The 19972-nt window shown below is 46.6% G+C and overlaps 1 protein-coding gene across 1 annotated transcript in view; it reads left to right on the top strand.

Annotated features, from left to right (window-relative positions):
- Positions 1–19972, top strand: part of CSMD2 (CUB and Sushi multiple domains 2) — a 658022-nt gene that overhangs the window by 623039 nt on the left and 15011 nt on the right. The window contains exons 56-64 of the mRNA XM_059896727.1: positions 687–860; positions 4963–5145; positions 8808–8984; positions 10187–10366; positions 10754–10927; positions 13479–13652; positions 13980–14053; positions 16863–16974; positions 17550–17729. Coding sequence (XP_059752710.1) covers positions 687–860; positions 4963–5145; positions 8808–8984; positions 10187–10366; positions 10754–10927; positions 13479–13652; positions 13980–14053; positions 16863–16974; positions 17550–17729 — 1428 coding nt within the window. The remainder of the gene's footprint in view (positions 1–686; positions 861–4962; positions 5146–8807; positions 8985–10186; positions 10367–10753; positions 10928–13478; positions 13653–13979; positions 14054–16862; positions 16975–17549; positions 17730–19972) is intronic.

Below are 19972 nucleotides of genomic sequence, written 5' to 3'. Positions count from 1 at the left end.
ACTCTCTTCTAGACTCCATCCCACGTAGGTCATTACAGAGCACCGAATAGAGTTCCCTGTGCTTATAAGTAGGTTCTTATTAGTTATTGATTTTATATAGAGTAGTGTGTATATATCAGTCCCAGTCTCCCAGTTTATCCCCTCCTTTCCCCCTTGGTAACCATAAGTTTGTTTTCTACATCTGTGACTCAATTTCTGTTTTGTAAATAAGTTCATTTGTACCATTTTTTAAGATTCCACATATAAGCAGTATCATATGATATTTGTCTTTCTCTGTCTGACTTATATGTAGTTATATGTATACTATATGTACCACCTTTCTGCCAGAGACCTCTTGGTATGTCCGACGGCAGTGAGGAAATAGGGAGAGGTGAACACAAGAGGCAAGAAAGAGAAGAAACGGATATTATTGTGTCCCTACTATGTGCTGAGCAGTTTCACATGTATTATCTCATTCAGCTCTTAAAACAGATATCGCTCTGCAGTTCACAGAAACAGAAACTGGACAGCGAGGTGGGTAGGCATTGTCTGCTAATGCCGAGTGGGTGTGCCAGCAGGAAGTTTGCTTCAGTAGATACCCCAGCTTCTCTTCTTCTCTGCCTGTCGCCATGAAAAGCCTAGCATGCGTCCTGTGATGATGATTCATCCTGGTGCAGAGTTGCTGAGATGTTTGCCCTTCCCCACAGTGGTGTCCTGTGGCCATCCGGGCTCCCCGCCCCATTCCCAGATGTCCGGGGACAACTATACCGCGGGGGCGGTCGTGCGTTACAGCTGCACCAGCAAGCGGACTCTAGTGGGAAATGCCACCCGAATGTGTGGGCTGGACGGACACTGGACTGGTTCCCTCCCCCACTGCTCAGGTATGGGCTCTGGTGTGGGAGAAGGGGGTCCAATGGAACACCTGGCTGGGAGGCGAGCGAGCTCCCGAGGGTGTGTGTGACAGATGGACGGGAGGGAAGCAGACCTTTTGAACCCTCATCGCATCCCTCCCAGGCAGAGAGCACGGCTATCAGAGGTCCCAACTGGACTTCAGCCCTTGGTGGTCTGAGCCCAGCTTCATGCCCTTAGTCAGCGCTGGCCAAGCCCATACAGCCAAGAGATTGCAAAACTAGTGAAGACGCAGTTTGTGAGGTCACCCTATGGCCAGAGTCCTGTCCAGACACTTATTACCATGAGGTCCCAGGAATAGTCCAAGCCTTCCTGTTGTTCGGCCCAGGTCCAAACCCCCTCCTGTGTTCTCTTCTTCCCTGTTTGGGACTCCTGGGCCCCAGCCTGCTTCCCTTTCTGTATCACCGCCTCTCCCGTTTGTCCTGTGTCCTGACTGCCCAGTGAATACAGTTCTTCCCTTTAGCACTAACACACCAGCCCCCAGACGTTTCCTATCAATGAGTTTGTCTTCCTGTTGATCGCTATGGGGACACGGAGAGATGTTATCAACAGAGCAAATGTAGGGAACTGCCAAAGCTCCCGTGTCCATATTTTCAGATGTTCATCTGTAATGTCATAAAAGAACAAAATATTTGAAACTGAATTGTCCCACCAATGAAGAAACCACTAAGCAAAAAAGTTAGCACCCCACAGCTTTCTTTTCTTTGGGGTGAGCCTGCCTGGCCCCAAGAAGGGAGGCCACATGGGATGTTGCCCACAAGAGGGCAGCTGTTCATGTAGCCTGATGTTCCTCAGGGGACCTACCGTGGCACTGAAATTAACCCCTATGCCTTTCCATGCCAGATGCCCTCTAGAGGTAAGGATCCTGACCTCCTCCTAATATAGAAGCCTTCTCCTCAAAGTGGGACCTCACCCACAAGATGTGCAGCTGCTCTGGCAGTTTGAAGTTCCCAGATAAGCCAGTCTTCCCAAATTTAGGGCACTGCCAGAATACCCACCAGATATTAGTTAGGGCTCCTAAGAAAGGAGAAATTCCCGAAGCACTGGCCGCTGTTTCAAAGGGCTGTGGGCTGCCCAGGACAATCCCAGACACATCACTCTGTTAACACCCAAGACTTTGGCCTCTCACCCTTATTAATCTCATTAATCACCCAGTTCAAGAACTGGCAGGACTACGTATGAGCCACTGGGACTCCTTTAGCCTGTTAGCTGGGCCCCAGACTCCTGTCTGTTTGGACTTCTATTGGAAGTGTCTTGGGGAGGCTGGCATGGGGACGACAAAGATCATGTATATTGAGGCCTCCAGAGTTGTCCACAGAGCAAGTTCCAGGAGGAAGAAGTATTCCACAGAAGAAAGGCATGCATTTCACATCCAAATGCCCATCCAAGCATGCATTTGCCCCAGTGTCTTTGGTGAACGGTCCCTTTTGCATAAAGTCCTCCCTCTAGACGTTTCTCTAGGACATGGGACTAATGGTGTTCTTAAGGTCTGTTTTATGTATTTGGGGATCTTTGTTCTCCGTGGGAAAAGGAAGTACAAGGTAGGGGAGGAAGAAATCAGAAAGAAAGACTTCAGCATCTCCTACCCATTAGCATATGTAACCCAATCACACAGTGAGTCTCCTGGCCCAAAAGCACAGAATCCAAAGTCTTTTCTCCCAAACTGTAATTTTCCTTCTCTGAAGTTGTTTTTGCAAAGGCTGGGAAATGACATACTGGAAATATTACAGAAACAATTCTTATAGATAACAAAGCTAGAAAACCTCTAAAACCTTTTCAACCCTGAGATTTCATAATTTTGTGACTACCTAAGTCCTGGTTCTGCCTGTGGAAGAAGGGACTCTTCCTTGGCCACATCAAAGGTCAAGGGGAGACTAGAAACAAGCTGACACCTTGGGAACATGAAAAAGTAAGAAGCAGAAAAGAACCTTCAGAAGACATGGACCTCACTCATTAGGGGATGTGTTGCGTTAAGCTGTTTGATCCCCAATCCTGAACATTCTGAAGAATAGTTTGCAAACTTACTTCTCCCGTGTCTTCCTCAAGGATGACAGACACTTAGGAGAACAGAATCATGGGCAGAGCTTTCCTGGAGACCTCTGAGAACAGGAGTAGAAGGGATTCCATAAATACTAAGGCTGAGGAATGAATGAATCTTAAATACCTTAGATAAGAAAGTGAAGGTGGAAAAAATAGGTGATTAGGAAGTAACGCTAGATCTGTACTAGTGAGTGGGATATAATTCCACCAGTGATACAGATATCATCTTTTGCAACATCATCTCCTGTCAGTCTTAAAAGATACACATTCAGGAGTTCCAGGGTCAGATTTTCAAACCTCATTCTGTACAGTCAGTGCACCCAGATGGTGCATAACAGAAGTCATAAGCCCCTGGGCCATAAAGGACATGCAGAGATTTCTGGCATTTGAGACACACTTCAGGAAGTTCATTGCCTACCTCTGCAGTGTCATCATCTTGCTGATGTACCTCTTCAGTAAAGAGTCAACAGTTGCCACCTGCCCCCATGGTACAGTATTCTGTCCCAGACTTCCTTATATCGTTGAAACAGAGGCCAAACACTGCAGTGGGGACTGTTCTGTCCGATAATGCCCAGGACCCGGGAGTCCACCCTCAGGCCTGTTGTGTAATAGTGCTGGCTTCAGCTGAGACCAACTAGCCAGTGAGGGAGAGAGAGCGACTCACCATCAGGGCTGCCTTCAGGAGGACCCTGTACTGCCTGTTGCATGAGCTACATCCTGGAAAACATCAAAAGATAAGAAAACCTGGCCAAATGTGATAGGCTTTCTTTTTTTCAAGTGTTTGAGTTGAAGGCTGAATGAATCCCCCTTCCACGGTAAGGAGCAGAGTGGGGAACATGCGGTTATATAGTATTCTCATATTCTGAGACTAGACTGGAAAAGGAAATAATCCCAAAACTGAGAGGAAGATACATCAACAGTGGATGGTGGGGTACACATGGCTTAAGCCACTTGTGGTCAAGACGTTACTATCGATGCCTACACACGTGGATTCACGAGGAGGTGCATTCCACATCAATGGGAAACTTTATCTTCTCATGGAGTTGCCATTTATTCCTTCATTTTCTTCCTCCTTCCTCAAGCTTACCATGGCCTAGGCTGATCCAGTGGTGTCTCCCGTGCATCTCCGTATTCTGAGATGCGCTGGTTCCCACAGGCACTAGATCATGTAGCTTTGTCTCCTGTTCTCCACCCTCCCCCACCTCTTGGGTCCTTAAAACTCTCCTGGGTTGGGTTTGCACAATAAGCCAGATAAATGCAGAAATGTGGCAGGAGGCATGGGGCAAAGAAAGGATGAAATGAGGGATCTAAGATATCTAATCTAGAGCTCACCCGTATTGCATAATTTGTGAATAGGAAATCCTCGATTAAAGGCCCAAGATCATGATTCAAGCTGGGCTGTTGAGCAGAAACTCTGCTAAAAAGTTGGAACTTTTTTCTCTCAGCAGTGGGAAGCCAATGGAGATAATTCAGCAGGAAAGAACCAAAATCAGATGGTTGTGGTTGTTCATTGCTAAGATTTAAGGATAAAGTGAAGATAGACTAGAGGGAGAGTTTGAGAGGAAGGGACATTAGTTAGGAGGCTCCTGCAATGTAGTTCAGGAGAGAGACGTTGAGCATCTGAGCTAAGACAGTGGAACTGAGAATGGAGAGGGTACCAGATCAGCAGATGGTGGAGAAGAGGCAAAAGGGAGAAGGCCAGCTTGGCCCACGGGCATCCCACGCTGGCACAAGCCAAAGAACAAAGGCATGACTTCCTCCACAAAGCTTTCCCTCTGCCTTCTTTCTTCCCTTGCCTCGTGATCCCCGGGGACCCACACATGACCTCAGACCTCTGTGTCCTTTGACCACTGAGCACTAAGGCAGGAGCCTGTCCTGGTGACTCAGGCTAGACACACAGTCAGTTTCACCACCCTCATTCTTAGGGCCCACTGCCCTTCCTTAGCATCAGCCCAGCATCTTTCTCTCTCCCAGTCCTCCACTCCCTTTCCTGCCATGCTAAAAACAACGGGGTTTTTTGGTTCTGGTCCGTAGGAACCAGCATGGGAATCTGTGGTGACCCTGGCATCCCAGCCCATGGCATCCGTTTGGGAGATAGCTTTGCCCCGGGCAGCCTGATGCGCTTCAGCTGTGAAGCTGGCCACGCGCTCCGGGGATCTTCAGAGCGAACTTGTCAAGCCAACGGCTCGTGGAGCGGCACGCAGCCTGAGTGTGGAGGTAATGTATGTGACCGTTCTGCTTCTCCCCTCTGCCGACCCCAGGATCTTCCCCCGTTTTCCTACTCCCTAGCGCCTGCCCTCACATGCACAGATAAAATCCAGGGCCCCATTTGAACCCTTGGCATGGTGAATTGTGGGCATCAACAGAGAGTTCACGTTCATCCCATTAGTAATCCAAAGGCAAACATATTCCCCACTTACCTAAGAAGGGAAGACACCAAGATAAACTAAGTTAAGCACATTTGTGCATTTATTTCCATACAGTTTCATTCAACAACTGTGTGCCAAATACTGTAATATATGCTAGAGACACAATGGTGATGGAGACAGACCCACCTTGCCCTCTTGGAGCTTACAGTTTAAGGGAAAACACTGTGTTTAAATAGCATCCAAAGTGCCAAAAGTAATACAGATCCAGCTTTTAAAAATCCTTTAAAAGTAATATAAGCTCTTAATGATGGTTCCTGAGGTAGGCCCAGTAGGGGAAATTATATTTCTCCACGCATTCCTAAATTTCTGGGAAAAAAAACAAAACTCTTTTTTAAAACCTCTCTCCCTAAAGTCCAACTTTTTGTACCTGCTCCCCAAATTTCTCCCTCCCTCCCTCTCTCTCTCTCTCTCTCTCTCTCTCTCTCTGTCCCTCTCTCCCCCCCTCTCTAAAATACAACCTGCATAGCACTCTCCTAGTTAGGAAGCAGTTTAACAGCTAAGAGTAAGATTGACTGAGGTGTTGGAAGAGGAAGGACACAATATGAAATCATCATCTAGCAAGGGAGGAGTGGGAATGGAATAAGGAAATATATAATTGCCAGGCAGCACCGAGGGCTTGTTAAGGTAAGAGCCATTAACGTAAAGTGACAGTAGTCAGCATTGGTCTGGGTTTTTGTTCAAACACATTTAGCTACATAGTTTCAGGCACAGGGTAGGTGAAGCATTAGGTGTAGGGTTGGGGTTTTATTAGGCAACTAAGACACTGAAAGAAAGTGGCAAGGAAGATGAGGGTATACACAAAGCAGAGATTATGATGAATCTTAGCATCTAAGCTGGGTAAGGAGGGGATGGGTTTATGAGTGGAGTAAGAGGCTGTGAAAAGGTGGTAGGAGCAGTGGATTATAGGTCCCAATCACCAGAGAACGAATTCCAGAGGGAGCGAGCTAAAGAAATAAAAGGCAGTGGTTAGAGAATGGGCTGCATGAAATTGAGATTGTGGCATAGTCCTGAAGAGCAAGGGGAGATGCTCTGGCCCATGATCCGGGGACACCAATGATAGAAATGGAGGCAGTGCCTTCGCCCACCTGTCTGTCCAAAGTCCTGCCTTTCTGGGGGTGCAAAGTTAGTTTTTATAGGATTTCCTAGAGATAGTAAGAGAGCTTTGGGGTACTGAGAGAGTGTTTTGGCAAGGGGCGAATTTAGTATATTCTCAAATATCCACTGTGACCCAGGTTCCCTTTCTTGCCACTCAGGTCCCAGGATGGAGTCAGCCATCAATGTCAGGAGTGTTCAGGGAACAGAAAGTGGGCAGCTGAGAGTTTGGACCTGGAAGCAAATATTTGTTGAGTGAGTGTATGTGTAACATGTACACAGCTCTTTGTGACTTCCCTTGACAAGCTCCCACTTATCTTTCAAGGATCTACTCAAATTCTTATCTCCAGCCCCAAAAACCTGCTCTCTTTTTAGTGCTTTTTTTCCTTCAAGTGTAGCACTTATTACATCATATTTTAATTCATCTGTTTATAGGTAGGTTCTTAAGATAGACTGGGATCCTCAAGGGCAGGGGATGTGGCTTGGTCACCACTGCATATCCAGCACCTAAGCAGCACAAATACTTGTTGAGTGAATGGCTGTTAGGGCCTATCTGTTGTGCTAATTACATAGGAATCATTTTGTAGATCTGACTCTGGGACTATGTAAATGTTGTACATACTTACAAAATAAAATTAAATGAAAGATTAGAAACAAGTACTCTCCGAATATCAAATCAAAATGGAAACAAATGAACTTAACTATGTATCAAGTTGGTGATTTAATAACTCAGAGAATTATTTCAATTGACTTGAAAAAATGAAATCTGACTATGGTACATATATCCTAAGGACAAAGAACTACAATGAAATCTTAAACTGTTTTTCGCAATCATATTGCTAGTAATAAAACTGGTATTACTATTCTGAAACTACTATGTATATAATACCATAATATATATGGATAAAACAAGTTAAAATTATTTATTGTCATTAAGAACCAAGATTTTCAACATAAAAGGGATATCATATAAAAATCAAAAATTTAAGGAAAACTCAATTCTAAACTTGGCTTGGTAATATCAGCATAAGGTCATAATGTATTTTCGATTTGAAAAGTTATTTTCCCAGTCTAAAAGTCTAGAATCAATGAGCAGCTCAGTAGCAATGAGTACCCTTAATGCCCAGATTGTAGTTTTTAAATCCATTGCCCATTCAAAGGAACCAGAGCTCTTTAGAGAAATGGCTGATTCCAGGACTGGGGCAGGATATATGCAAGATGAACATGGAAAATCTTGTCATTACAACAAGGAATCTACCAAACGCAAGTGGGTCATGTCAAAGGAACTCAGGAGCCAACTTGAAGGGGCTCCCACTAGTCAAAGATGGGATAATTTGAGTGTCAGTTAGAATAAAAGTGGCAACAGATGGAAACATAGCAAATAAATTCAAATCTGTGAATTCAAATATTATCCTTTGGAGCTTGCTAGGGAATCAACTCATTGTTCTCACATCTGATTTAAAAAAAAAGAAATCAAGCATTAATCCAGCCGTCCTATATGAACTCTATTTCTGGGTAAGCAAATATTTGATGATGGACAAGTTCTTAAACACTAGCTAAAGCAGAAAGAATTATAGAATTAGAATGTCACCATTTCTATCCCCTAATGAAATAACGAATATGGTCAACAATGTTTAATTTCTGGTAAAACCATTAAGTCACAACTAATAGGAACTTTAAAATGCCAGATGACGCAGGCAGACCTGACCCACTGGTCAGCCTCAACATCACTAACAAGGAAACAACCAGACATTCTGTGCCTCCTGATGTGATGTGATAAGAAAAACACAAAACCTTTGCAAAGTACCTTTGCCAAAAAGTAGAACTTGACTACAGTAACTACAGGGGACAGAGGAATATGCTGAAAAATGCCTCATTGGTGCAGTTAGTAAAATCCAGAAAGTGGGAGATTCTACCGGATAAATGCCCTGATTTGTGTAACAGATAAATTGTAGGAGAGGGTAATCCAGTAATCTCTGGATTCAGAGACTTAGAGACATGCCAACCAAATGTCAAGTGTGGACTTTATTTGGATCGTGATTCAAACAAATCAACTGTAAAAAAGAGATAGAAACACTAAGCACTGATTGGATATTTGGTGATATTCAGGAATTGTTTAAAATTTTAGGTGTGATAATAAAACAGATATAGTCTTTCATTTTTAGAAATCATAAAAAATCCCTACAGGTCTCTCCTCCCCTTCTAAGGGGGAGATGATCTGACATGAAAGCATCCCAAGAGGCATTTCAATCTACAGGGTCCTTACATAGCACGAGGTCTCCACTCTGGGCAGGGCCCAGCCCCCCAGGGGATGCCTGCTCTTGTTCTGATGAATAATGTGTCCTTTCGGCTTCCTAGTGATCTCTTGTGGGAACCCCGGGACTCCAAGCAATGCCCGAGTCATGTTCAGCGATGGCCTGGTTTTCTCCAGCTCCATCGTCTATGAGTGTCGGGAAGGCTACTACGCCACAGGCCTGCTCAGCCGGCACTGCTCGGTCAATGGCACCTGGACAGGCAGTGACCCGGAGTGCATAGGTGAGAACCTCTGGGCTCCATGGCAAATGGTGGCCAAGGCAATCGGGCTCCTCCGTGCCAAAGAAGAAGGCTGTCTGGAGGAGACTGGGAAGGCTGGCTGACATGGTGGGACTTGACCCTGAATGAGAATCATACAAATAGCCTCCACTTACTGGGCACATAGTATGTGACCGCCACTGAGCTAAGTGCTTTGTTTCACATGCATCACATCTTTTGATTCTCACCACAACCCCATGAAGTAGATACTATCAGCTCTACTTTATGTATGAGACAACTGAAGCCCAGAGAGGTTGAGAATATATAATTATTTGCTATTTTTCAGACTCTAGCCAGTTCCTTGGGCTTTCTTTTTCTCTTTTAGGGCAAACCCCCAGTGCGCAGCCTGATTCTCTTTCCACCTTAAAGCTGCTGCCATCTACCATCTTTGTTAGTTCCTTCTCTCCCTTGGACCCATCCCCACCCCAGCCTGGCTCCCCTTTCTTGCTTCTCTTAAGGGCAGCTCCAGACCCTTTTCCTTGAAAAGCAAATCACTGTGGGGCCCGGTGGAAGGAAGTGATAAGATAAGGGAATCTGACAACATTCTCCCTTTCAAAATCCTAGCTGTGATTTCAGGCTCCATTTGAAATCCCCTGTCAAGTTCACTTTTGTTCTGAGGCCAGAGCTCACCAACCACCCCCCCAACTTGATACCATAACGTCGGTATGACCACTACATCGGTCACGAGACCCTGCTCCTAGGCCACTGGACCCACAGAGGTCTCCTGGGCAGAAGAGCAGGCAGTAAGATGCCCTTTCCGGTGACAAATTGTCTTATGTGGTCCGTCAACACATCTTAACTCTTCAACCTGGAAACGTCCCTCTCCTTGGACCCCAGCCTCATTTATGAAGCGAGCCCTCTGGATACTTCCTCTTAGAGGTGTGGGCTTTAAATGAAAAAGATGGGGTTCCCAGCCCAAGTTGCTGGGGTGTGTAAGGATGGTGCGGGCAAGGATGGGGGATGTAGGACAGCCTTTGCAAGCAGACTTGGCTGCGGGGACTTAGCATGGATGGTGCCCAACTAGGAACCGGGCAGGGGACAGGACATCCCTACTCTGACAGCTTTCCTTCCCAAACACGTGCAGGGAGTGACAGGGATGGCGTTGGGGTGCTGGGGAGAGGGGGGTCTGTGCTCAGAGTGAACAATGCTCTATCTCCTCATCCTAGTCATAAACTGTGGCGACCCTGGGATTCCAGCCAATGGCCTCCGGCTGGGCAGTGACTTCAGGTACAACAAAACTGTGACCTACCAGTGCATCCCTGGCTACATGATGGAGTCACATAGGGTGTCCGTGCTGAGCTGCACCAAGGACCGGACGTGGAACGGCACCAAGCCGGTCTGCAAAGGTGTGTCTGGGGGCTTCAGATGTGGACACAGGGACAAAGAAGGTACAAAAGTCTTGAACATCTAGAAGGGAGGGTGTGATGAGGCAGAGCCCTAACATCTTATCGGGGGGTGTGCAAGGTGAGGAGTGGTCCCTGAACATCTGCAGGGAGGGAGTGGGAAGGTCCTGGGCCTTGAACATTGAGGACAGGGCCGTGCAGAGAGGAGAGGGTTGTCATAAGGTGCAAAAAGAACAAGCTCCCAAAGGAAGAGGGGGCGTTCCTGCTTCCTGCCGCTTAGCCCAGACTCCCGGCAGGCACAGGGAGCCAGTGACGTCAGTGCCGGCGGCCACCAGAGCCTGGTTTCCCCCGGGGCAGCCCCAGCACTCAGCCTGCTTTGGTCTCCCCCAGCTATCACGTGCAAACCACCTCAGCTCATACCCAACGGCAAAGTGGTGGGGTCCGACTTCATGTGGGGCTCAAGCGTGACGTACGCCTGCCTGGAGGGGTACCAGCTCTCCCTGCCTGCGGTGCTCACCTGCGAGGGAAACGGGTCCTGGACTGGAGAGCTGCCTCAGTGTTTCCGTAAGTCGCTCACGGGGGCCTCCGGGGCATCCCATCTGCTGGCTCCATCCTCTTCCCGCCTCTGCTGCTCTGCTTCCAGAGCTCTGCTGCTAGGAGGCCTAGAATGGGGGTCCCCGGCCCAAAATCAGGGAGGAGCTTTGTCCAAGACACTATTAAAGAAGGAAGGGATTTGAAAGGAAGAATATGAGACTATCTTAATTGAGCCCTGGCTCCGCTTGCTGTGTGGAGTCACAGTGGAAGGAAATTAAGCCAGAGATGAGGGAGGTGTTTCTGAACCTGAAAGGTTGTTAACTGGATGCTCTAGAACCCAAAGCTGGGGTGATAGACAGGCAAGCGGGGCAGTGCTAGAAACATGCCTGTCTTCAAGGAAAATACCCTGCACAGAAGAGACGCTGGGGCCCTTGTGATTTTTTGGTCAGAGAGTTATTTCTGATCTACCTGGCCCGATTGTGTCTCAAAGAGCCTCAAGTCCATTCCGGGGCTCACTTCTTACCGAGTCCCCCAGAGAAGCAGGTTCCAGGTCACTTATTCTTGCCTTACCCCATAATCTGGCTCTGGAACTTGGACACATAGTAGGACCTGTTTTTTCTTTCTACTTGGCATTTATCTAATGCTGCAGAAAACTATCAACTACACGTGACACTGTTTGGGGACCTCTGAAAATTTACTTCAGTTTGGGAAGTTTCAGCAGAGACAAGGGCCAGTGGACACAGGAAAGGCAGCATGTGGTGTGTAGTTAACCCCTTAGACCTTCGTATTCCTCCAGGGAGACATTAGGAAGGGAGCCAGACTTCAGGTTGAGTCTGGACTCAGAAACCTTGCTTTTTGTCTTGAGAAATAGCTGAATTGCTTTTTAACAATGAATTATGGTTATTGTTAAAAAAAAAAAACCCAAAACTGTACTATATCCAAAAAATGCAAAGAAGAATGAAATAATCATCTGAACCCTCACTTCCCAAAGATAGCCATAGTTAGGCTTGTCATACTTCCACACAATCACTATGCATTTTTGCATGTGTAGCAGTATGTATGCAATTTTCTATAAATGGTACTGAATCATGCTCTTCACAACTTGTATTCATTCACAGGCCATCAGCGCCTTGCTCTATCAATACATACTAATCTATACACCATCATTTTTAATGGCTTTAAAGAATTCCCTTGTTATATATGCCACAACTGGTTTAATCTTCTCCTACTGGTGATGAAGTTGGGTTTCTACAATTTAATCATGTTAAAAGCAGTTCTGCAATATATAGCCTCAAAAGTAGCATTTCTTTATGCCTGTGTTGAAGTCCTAGGAGTGAGGATGCTGGGCCAGCTGGTGTGCACGCTATACATTTTGACGCATGTTGCCAAACTGTCTTCTAGAAACGGTGTCCCAGTTTACACTCCCACCAGCAGTTGATGAGAAGGTTTCTTGACTCACACCCTCATTAACAGTTGATTTTGCCAATATTCTTAATACTTACCAGCCTGAGGAGTTTAAAAAGATATCTCATTATTTTAATTGGCATCACGTTGCTTCTTAGCCTAACTGAGCTGCTCTCTGTCATCCACTCGTATTTCTTATTCTTTGAGTTGCCTCTTCCTGGATGTGGTGACTTCCAATTGGCTCAGCCTTTAACTGACTTCTGGTTGCTCCGTCCAGACTCCGCAGCTTCCAGGGCCAGGCTTCCATTTGATTTTGCACCTGATTGTGAACCTCATGACTCTATGTAAACACACACACACACACACACACACACCATAGCATAAAGAAGGTTCCTCATGCTTGAAGTGATGTCTTGGGGAACTTGGCCTTCCACAGTCAATTTTTAAAGATACTCTCTGCTGATCTGAATGAAATGGGCACACTCAGATACTGCTCACTGCAGGGTAAATGCACAGTCTATGGAAAGACATTTGGCAATACGCATCAAGAGCTGCGAACACACTCAAACCCTTAAGGATAGTAAGTTCACTCCTAGAGAATTCCCCTAAGAAAATAATACGAGTTAAAGAAAAGCCATAAGTAACTTTATAATAATAGAAAATGCCTAATGTGAGGGTTATGATAATCATGTTACACCATCTCATTGCAAATTTATGTAGCCAGTAAGTGATAATGATGTCATAAACATGGGAAATGTGTACAGAGTATCAAGTGAACAAAGCAAGGGTGACAGCACCTGGACATCAGGTTTGCGGCCATGCACAAGTTTCCATACAACTGAACAAACAGTTCAGGGAATGAACATAAAAATGCAAAAAATGTTTTGGGTAGTACGATGATAGTTTATTTTTTCTCCATGTTCTAGACTTCCTGTAATGTTACTCTGTTACATGGATATGATTATTAATAAGCATTTGAATGTGGAAAGGAGAGGAAACACACAGCAGCACTGAGGCAGGTGTAATCATTGACCCAGGGCTGCCCCACAGCCAGAGTTCAAGTGGAACCAAGAGGAAAGCAGTACAAGGACCAAAGGCTGGGTGGGGGTTAAGGGGGGGCGAGCAGACTGAGTTCTAGAAAGCAACTTGGACCTGCCCTTCTCCCTCGTCTTCCCAGCTGTGTTCTGCGGAGATCCTGGCGTCCCGGCCCATGGCAGGAGAGAGGACCGAGGCTTCTCCTACAGGTCTTCTGTCTCCTTCTCCTGCCAGCCCCCTCTGGTGCTGGTGGGCTCTCCACGGAGGTTCTGCCAGTCAGATGGGACGTGGAGTGGCACCCAGCCCAGCTGCATAGGTGAGAGGTGACCGGGAGCAGAGTTTCCCAGCTGGTGGGCATCCTTCCTTGGGGCCCGAGATGATGAATTTTCTTCCCTGTCTTCATCGGTCTCATCTGCAAAAAGGGGCGAGTGCTCCTCTAAGCTACTCAGAAGAGGAGGTGAAGTAGCCAGAGCGCATGTGCTGCCGGGAATCATCGTCAGCCGGGGCATGACTTGGGGGAGATTCCCAAGGGCAGGGAAGTCAGGGCGTGACTCCATCCTCTATCCTGTATCTGTTTCTCAGAGTGAGCAGGGGCAATGAAAGCCTCCCTGACCATGGTCTGTTTCTTTGTTTTGCAATCCAGACCCCACGCTGACCACGTGTGCGGACCCTGGCGTGCCACAGTTTGGGATACAGAACAATTCCCAGGGCTACCAGGTAACGAGGTCAACCGAGATCGGGCCTTTCTGCCTTCTGTCCCTTCTTGTCACTGTCATCAGTCTCAGAGGGCCCAGGGACCTTCCTCAGGACAGCACTAGGGGGCATGAGACCTTGGAAGCTGGAGAGAGAAAGCAGCCTGCTTCTTCAAGCCAGGCTGCACAACATGCCCCCTCAGAAACAGGCAGGCGTTTACACCAACCCCGAGAAGCTGATGTGGCAGAACTGACTCGCGTGTAGCTCCACAGACACTTCCCAGCAGCCCCTCGTGATTGGGGCAGGGACAGAAATGAGAGAGACAGATGGACCTTCTGTCCCCAGGGCACCCATACCCTACAGGGCTCAGACAGGGTGGCGGGAGCCAGCAAGTGCCATATGGGAGACAGTCTCCTGCCCAGTGGGCCCGTCCCAGCAGGATACAGGCTCCAGGGACACATCTCAGAATGCGCTTCAAAAGGAAAGATGTGGACAACCTGGATGGGACCCTCTGAGCAGGAGGAAGCAGGGAAGTTTGGGAGTGTTCAAGGCAGGACAATGAACTGGAGCCCCCAATGTGCCCAGGGGATATCAGGGACTAAGCCGGAAATGGCGGGTTGGGATCTAACCCAGCAATGGGATTTATCAAATATTTACTGCCGTGAACTATTCTAGGCGCTAGGAATACAGAGGGAACAAGACAGCCCAAGTGCCTGCTCTACGGGAGTTCCCTGGCTGGTGACAATAAATAAACAAGATCACTTCTGTGAGCGATAGACACTACACATAGCATAACATAAAAGGGTGTGACGGGGAGTTGCCGTTTTAGGACGCGGAGTGAGGGAAGAGGCCTCCTAAACTTGAACTGTGGCGCCCATGGTGGGAAGGGCCAGCCCTGTGCAGAGCTGGGGGTGGGGGGGGCGTTCCCAGCAGAGGCAACGGCCAGGGCAGAGGAGCCTCAGGCAGGGAACTTGCAAGTTGCAGGACCAGAAAGCTGGCCAGCCAGCGGGTCGGAAACATAAAGAGAGAGGAGAAGGACGTGAGGCCGAAGAGCTAGGCTGGGTTTGAAAACCGCCTGGCACTGCCTTGTGAAGTTAAATATTCACACATCCTGTGACCCAGAGTAAGCAACCCCGGAGATGCTCTCGTATGTGTTACCAAGAAATGAGAAAAATCCTGATGTAGCCACGGGATGGTTCATCACACAGCAGTGAAAATTAAGGAACTATAGCTCCACACAACATGGATGACTGTTAGAAACATAGTGTTGAACGTCAAAAGTGGTAGGATACTATTTCTAGAAAGATTAAAACCAAGAAAAATTTGTATTGTTTGGAGATATATGTAGGCATATGTGATAGAATTATTTTTTAACTAAGCAAGGAAATGAAGAACACAAAATTCAAGAGACTGGTTTTCACCGAGGGGAGCTGAGGAACAGGGCAGGGAAGGAGCACGCAGGTGACAAACATGTCAATGATGTTGTAACCCTTAGGTTGAGTGGTGGGCTCCACTTAAGGTGTCCATTTTATTACGATGATTCACGTCTGTATATGTGCCATATATTCTTTTCTATGCACCAAGTATCACATAATAAATTTTGAAAAGAGAAGGGCATGGGCCAGGCCATATAGGGCCATGATAAGACCATGATAAGCATTTTGGATTTTATTCTAAATGTCATAGGAAACCGTTTGAAGGTGACTTAATCTGATCCATCATTTGAACTATCACTCAGGACCCTGAGGAGAGGATGAACAATAGGGGTTAAGAATGGAAGCGCTTAGACAAATAGGACATTATTGCAGCATCCTGAGAGAAAGATGAGGGTGGGACTGAGCCGGGGTAGCGACAGTGGACATAGAGAGATGTGAAGGGGTCGGGAGGTATTTTGTCGGTAGAACCAAGAAGACTTCTTGAAGGCTTGAATGGAGAGGTTGAAGGAAAGGGAGGAATCAAGGATGACTTGAAGTTTTCGACTTGCCCAACTGGGTGGATAGGGGTACCATTTGCTGAACGAGGTGATGGGCGTGGAGGAAGGGAGCAGAAATTAGGTTTCACTTTGCGTTTCAGTTTGCTCCCAGAGGTAACAGAGACACGTGAGTGTTTTGAGCTGGGAAATAGTGTGATCCGAGTTGCAGTTTAGGAAGCTGATCTGGCAGCATCGTGCCGCACGGATTAGAGATGGAGAGATGGAGCTGGTGGCTGCAGGGAATTTCAAGTCAGACGGTGAGGGGCTAGTGGAGCAGAGGGAGGGATGCAGGGAGGGTAGCAATTCTGCTCAAGAGACTGTTTATAAAGCAGAGCTCCAGATTCTGTAGGGGACACGCCCTAAAAGACTATAGATTCATGGAGGGAAGAGACACACGCAGTAATATTCTACTTCGCACAGTTCTTCACATTTTATAAAATGCTATCCAATCTACCCTCACATTTGAGTGTCACAACACTCCAGCGTGGTGTGGCAGGGCTGCTCATCCCAGCTCGACACAGGAAGGCGAAGGTGTAGAGAGTTTCGTGCGGCCTGGCATCCAGTGAGTAAACGTAGATGCCAGAACTCAAACCCAGGGTCTTCTGATTCTGGGTCAGGCACTCAGCCCCCCGCAACAGAATATGATATATCCCACGAGAGTGTTGATCTGGCCCAGGGAACTGGGGGAGGCCTTGTGGAAGAGGCATAATGTAAGCTGCCTCAAGGGATAAATAAGATTTAATCAGGCAGAGAAACAGGAGGGTGGGTAGGAGTAACGTCGTGGGAAAGTAAGCAGTCAGGTGACAGGGATGAAGCGTCGCTGGATGGAAGGTGATTGTGGGAACTTCGTCCTGGCCGCAGGTTGGAAGCACCGTGCTCTTCCGTTGTCAGAAAGGTTACCTGCTCCAGGGCTCCACCACCAGGACCTGTCTCCCCAACCTGACCTGGAGCGGAACCCCGCCCGACTGTGTCTGTGAGTGCAAGCTTCGCCTACAGCCCAGACAACTCCTCCTGGCAACTCATTATCTCCCCCAGCTGGGCATCTAGGAGATGCTTGAAAGCCCTGAATGACAGAGAGCTCACAACTCCTCACTGGGACCAGTATTGGTCTCTTTGTACTCCTTACCCCTTGGAGCCCCACAGAAGATATTTACACACAGAAGCCTTTCTGATATTTGAAGGCAATTCCTATGCCTTCGCAAAGAAAAAGAAATAACTTTCCCATGGCAGCAAATACTAACAACCACAAGGCCTGCCCTCAGGATGGAAGATTTCAGGCTTTTGACCACAATTACTCCTTTTCCCTCAGGAAAATTGCTGCAGGTTTAGGTTCCCCCAGGGTTGACTGAGCCAATATCCACACGATCTCCATCTTGGCCACTCGTATAGACATCAAGGCTGGGGTGGGGCTGGGGCTGGGGAGGGGATGCTGGATCTGAAAGGGCCCCATAAGGGAAAGGAAGGGCGTGGTCCATCAAGGCACAGGGGAGTGGTGGAGAGGCCTCCTGGAGACCCTCGTCTCCCAGCAGCATCTTCCCTGTCACCCAGCCCACCACTGCAAGCAGCCGGAGACACCGACGCATGCCAACGTTGGGGCCCTGGACTTGCCCTCCATGGGCTACACGCTCATCTATTCCTGCCAGGAGGGCTTCTCCCTCAAGGGTGGCTCCGAGCACCGCACATGCAAAGCAGATGGCAGCTGGACAGGCAAACCGCCCGTCTGCCTGGGTGAGTGTGCCCCCTTGGTAAGCTTCTCCAGGGTGGGGGGCCAAAGGGGACAGCTGAGCTTGAGAGAAAGAGGGCCAAAGAGAAGAAAGAAATGTGAAAGCTGGAGCCTGCTTCTGATTTTCTGAGGTGTTGAGTCTAGGAGATGAAACCAGAGTAGTCTAAAGAGGCACAGAGTGAAGCCATCCCAAGTTTTACCTTGCTACCTTCTGCTTGAGCTTAAACACTCTGCCCAGTGTTAAGTATACAGTAGTCTAAGGGTTATACTTAATCATCAGACGGAGAAAAGCTCTGTGTTCCACTAAACTGGAATAACACGTTACGCATATATGCATATCATAACCTTGATAAAACAGTACCCACTCACAGATCCCTCAGGGTTACCGCGATGTCTCAGACCTCCCTCCCCCTCTTCTTCATTCATTTGTTCTCTATTTATTAAGCATTATCACTGTGCGTGGCTGTGCTGGGCATGGGGGATGGGGACGTGAAAGACACAAACCCTGCCCTAAAGGAGCTCACATTCAGCTGTGGAAGACACACACATTATCAGATATAACGGTACCTTCAGGAACATAGAGATGCACTGAATGCTGTGGGGTTGATGGGAAGGGCACTAATTCAGCCTAAGGGGGAGGGGAGAATCAGGGAAGGCTTCCTGGAGAAGGTAATCTGAGTCCAGTCTTAAGTAAAGAATCCAGCAAGGATAAAGGATGGGTTTGGTGCTAGGATGGCATTCAGCTGTCTCTTACAGGTGCTGACCTCACCTCACCACATTCCAGGCATTGTTCTAAGTACTTCGTGTACTAACTCAATCCTTGCAGTCACCCTGTGAGGCAGGTGTTACTCATATCCTCATTTAATATATGAGGAAACTGAGGCACAGAGAGGTTAAGTAACGTGCCCCAAGGTCACCAGCTGGTAAAGGGAGAGAGCTGAGATTCAAACCCTGCACGTCTAACTTCAGAATCCATGCTCTTACGTACTCTGCTATCCTGCCCCTCAGAGAGAGAAGGCTTCAGGTTCAGAGCCTTTATCAGAGCTAGAATTTAATAATGTATTTTCATTGTATGAATTGTTGTAAATTTCTTTTATTTAGGGAAAGTAACATTTGTGTTCCACAAATGGTAGTGGTATAATTTTTCTTTTTTAGGGTACATTTAACTTTTAATTGTGGTAAAATATACAAAACATAATATTTACCATTTTATCCATTTTAAAGTGTATAATTCAATGGCGTTAAGTACATTCACAATATTGTGCAACCATCACCACTATCCATTTTCAGAATCTTTTCATCCTCCCAAACAAGAACTTTGTACCCATTAAACAATAACTTTCCATTCCCCTTTCTCTCCAGCCCTTCATAACCTCTATTGTATTTCCTATATCTATGAATTTGCTGATTCTAGGTACCTCATGTTAGTGGAATCATATGATATCTGTCCTTTTGTGTCTGGATCATTTCACTTAGCATAATTTTTTCAAGGTTCGTCCATGTTGTAACGTGTTATTACTTCATTCTTTTTTAGGCCTGAATAATATTCTATTGATGGATATACCACCTTTTGTTTATCCATTTGTCCACTGATGAACATTTCAGTTGTTTCCACTTTGGGGCCATTATGAATGATGCTACTTTGAACATAAGTGTACATGTTCTGTTTGTATATATATGTTTTCAATTCTCTTGGGTATGTATCCAGGAATAGAATAACTCAATGTTTAACAGTGTAAGGAACTGTCCAACTATTTTGCAAAGTGCCTTTACACTTACTTTACATTCCCACCAGCAACGCACCAGGGGTCTAGTTTCTCTACATCATCCTTGCCAATACCCATTATTGTCCAGCTTTTTGCGTATAGCCATCCTAAGTGGGTATAAAGTAGTATTACATTGTGGTTTGCATTTACATTTCCCTAATGACTAATAATGTTGAGCATCTTTTCATTTCTTTATTGGCCATTTGTGTATCTTCCTTGGAGAAAAGTCTATTCAAATCCTTTGCCCATTTTTTAATTGGGCTATTTGTCTTTTTCTTGTTGAGTTGTAAGAACTCCTTTATGTCCTGTTGATTTCTTTTTTCCAGCTTTATTGAGGTATAATTGGTAAACTAATTGAAATATATTTAAAGTATACAACATGATAATTTGATATACATTGTGAAAGGATTCCCACTGTCAAGTTAACACATCCATCACCTCACATATTTATCTTTTTTTTTTTTTTGGTGAGAGCACAGGAG

The sequence above is a fragment of the Balaenoptera ricei genome, chromosome 1, assembly GCF_028023285.1.
Source record: "Balaenoptera ricei isolate mBalRic1 chromosome 1, mBalRic1.hap2, whole genome shotgun sequence".
In the NCBI taxonomy this organism is placed as follows: domain Eukaryota; kingdom Metazoa; phylum Chordata; class Mammalia; order Artiodactyla; family Balaenopteridae; genus Balaenoptera; species Balaenoptera ricei.
Note: the sequence above shows the minus strand (reverse complement) of the source record. Positions and strands in the feature narration are given on the sequence as shown.